The following is a 2,531-nucleotide window of genomic DNA, read 5'->3' as shown; positions in this document are numbered from 1 at the left end:
ACCTTGGGGACAGGTTCAGGGGGTTTTCTTGGGATGAGCTGTTGCTACCCATTGCTGCCCTGGTTGCAAGTCTCATGGGGTCCCTTAGATTTAGACGATACACCTCTGTGTTTATAGGTTGATGCTCAACAGCTGAGCCATGCTGTGGACCCTTTTGACATCTGGTGAAAGAATATTTGCTATTTCCCTTCCCCTAGTTTTCTCTGCTTATTTTCTGTTTTTATTTAATCTCATTGCGTTGATATTACTTTTGTGAGCTTTTGCACTACTTCCCCTTTTCTTTTTCAGTTAGGGGGTGGTTTTAAATGAGTAAACACAGGTACCCAGCATCATAGAACCTCTCTAGACATAACCCCAAATTGATGGACCTAGGAGGCTTGCCCTGTGGACAAGTGATGATTTCTGGTTTTCTTTTTCTTTTTTTTCTGGAATGTTGGTATAGAGGTATGGAGGGGTCTGAGTAGGCAGTCTTTCAGGAGAATGGAACCCGGCTCAGAATTCCAGCACAGATATTCAGATGTGCTTCCTTCAGGCACATCCTTGGAGAAGGAAAACCCCTAAACTCAGCTGCTGGTCTTTTTTCTGAGAAGATAATGACAAGGGTTCTAATGAAGATCTGTGATCTCTGCCTCTGCCAGGGGACACTAAGAGGAGGTGAGGAAGTGCTGTAGGAACAATGTTACAGATAACGGGATGTTTTGTGGGGGTCTGTATGGTGCATTTCTACCCCTGCAGTCCGACAATACTGGGCTTGGATCATCAGAGCTCCCCAGTAGAGTCACAAATGCAACTTAGTCACCAGGAGCATTATAGTTTCAAGCCATAGGAGGAGTTTTGAAGGGCTTGATGTTTCATGGATCTTTTGGATTCTTGACTCCTCATTGGACTGCAATCTACAATCACTACAAACCACAACCAATACTTTCAGCTCGATTCCTACACTTCATAGTTGAGAGGTAGTCTAGCTCAACAATGAAGACACTGGATCAAGATGATCTGGGTTCACTGCCCTGGCTGATGTGGTTCAGTGCTTAGAGCATCAGCCCAAGCACCAAAGGGTCGTGGGTTCGATTTCTGGTCAAGGGCTAGTACTTGGGTTGCAGATTTAATCCCTGGGCTGGTTAGGGCTCATGCGGGAGGCAACCAATCAATGTGTCTCTCGCATATTGATGTTTCTCTTTCACTCTCTCTCTTCCCCTCCCTCTCTTTCTAAAATCAATGGAAAAAATATCCTCTCGGGTGAGGATTTAAAAAAAACCAAGATTATCTGGGTTCAAACCCAAAGCTAACTAACTCTTACTACTGTGTGACCTTGGAAAGTTTATTCATCTGCCAAATGGGAGAAATAATAGAATTTGTTGTGAAAATGAGGTGATTTAATTATGTAAGCCTCTTAAAAGTTAGGCTTTAGCTGATGTTATATTCTTAGGCCTGTAGTCATGTATGTATTAATCAATTGAATTTGAACTTGAAATAGGAGTTAGTGATGGAGATGGGAGGGCAGAAAAAAGAACTGGAGATGCCTTTCATCACAGTGCCCCTTTACAAAATGCTTCTGAAATTTTGCCAATAAATTGGTCAGTCTGGCCCCATTGGCTACCCATGGTTCATTAATGATGCTTACACACAGATTGAGGATTTTATCATTTTAGCCATTCACATAGCCTTTTAATGGACCCAGAAAGTGAGAGTCAGTATTCAAAGGCCTGGGGGGGTTTATTTTTCTTCATTTCTTTGCAACAAGAGAATACGCTGTAGCAGTATGCCAGCCATTCCCATCCCGGCTTACAGCCGAAGAAACATGTGCCCCGAAGGGAAGTGCAGGCACGAATTTCTACTCCATTATTTCCAAACAGAGCATCACCTGAGGGAATAAAAAAGCACAAAAAAGAAAAATCAATCTTCAAGACGCTGGGTGAAATCCTAGGCCTGTCCTCTCTTCCTGGTGGATGCTTCACTGTTTTGTGATTTACTTTCTGGACCTTGTCCTCTCATTTCCTACCACATTTCAGTGAGGGATGCCCTGTCTGAGGTTGATCAGAGGAAGAGGAGGGGAAACAGGAATTCGGATAGCTGAACAGTGATATGCACGTGGTGAAATTGCCTCCCTTCTCTCAAGTTCTGGCAGACCTTCAGGATGTAGCAACAGAGGGAAAGGGCAGGGACTGAAGACCACTAACCAGATCCCCAGCCTGAGGGCCCATCTGATATTGGTGCCCCCCTGCTGGGCTTATATCCATAAGGGTTTTGAGTACCACAGTCTCTGAAAGAAACCCACTTTCATGGTCAGACCTGTACCCACCATCTTACCTGAAGGCAATGAAATCACCAGGAGGAAGAGTAACCCAGAGAGACAGAGCCTCATTGTTGAGGAGGGAATAGGGCTGGAACTTCCTGGGGTTGGCTGCCTGGGAGGCTCCTTTATAGAGATGGGCAAGCCTGGGTGGGGCTGGCCTCATTCCACCTGGGAGGGCACCCAAGGGAGACAGGCTTATTCATAGTTAGAGGAAAGAGTCCCTGGGCCATTCCAT

At 45.1% G+C, this 2,531-nt stretch overlaps 1 protein-coding gene across 1 annotated transcript; it reads right to left on the bottom strand.

Annotated features, from left to right (window-relative positions):
- Nucleotides 1-1,691: 1,691 nt before the first annotated feature.
- Nucleotides 1,692-2,365, bottom strand: DEFB136 (defensin beta 136). Its single transcript, XM_016200243.1, has 2 exons — nucleotides 2,311-2,365; nucleotides 1,692-1,864 (listed from the first exon to the last, which is right to left on the bottom strand). The coding sequence occupies exons 1-2, from the start codon at nucleotides 2,363-2,365 to the stop codon at nucleotides 1,692-1,694; spliced, it is 228 nt and encodes a 75-aa protein (XP_016055729.1).
- Between the last annotated feature and the right edge of the window lie 166 nt (nucleotides 2,366-2,531).

This window comes from Miniopterus natalensis, chromosome 4 (genome assembly GCF_054644295.1).
Source record: "Miniopterus natalensis isolate mMinNat1 chromosome 4, mMinNat1.hap1, whole genome shotgun sequence".
Classification (NCBI taxonomy): domain Eukaryota; kingdom Metazoa; phylum Chordata; class Mammalia; order Chiroptera; family Miniopteridae; genus Miniopterus; species Miniopterus natalensis.
The sequence above is the reverse complement of the archived record's forward strand: the minus strand, read 5'-3'. Positions and strand labels throughout refer to the sequence as shown.

What these genes read in the sequence shown, in the direction of transcription:
- DEFB136 (XM_016200243.1), bottom strand. Translation starts at nt 2,365, where the DNA reads ATGAGGCTCTGTCTCTCTGGGTTACTCTTCCTCCTGGTGATTTCATTG. An exon ending in GGTGATTTCATTGCCTTCAG is followed by an intron (nt 1,865 to 2,310) that starts GTAAGATGGTGG and finishes TTATTCCCTCAG; the next exon opens with GTGATGCTCTGTTTGGAAAT.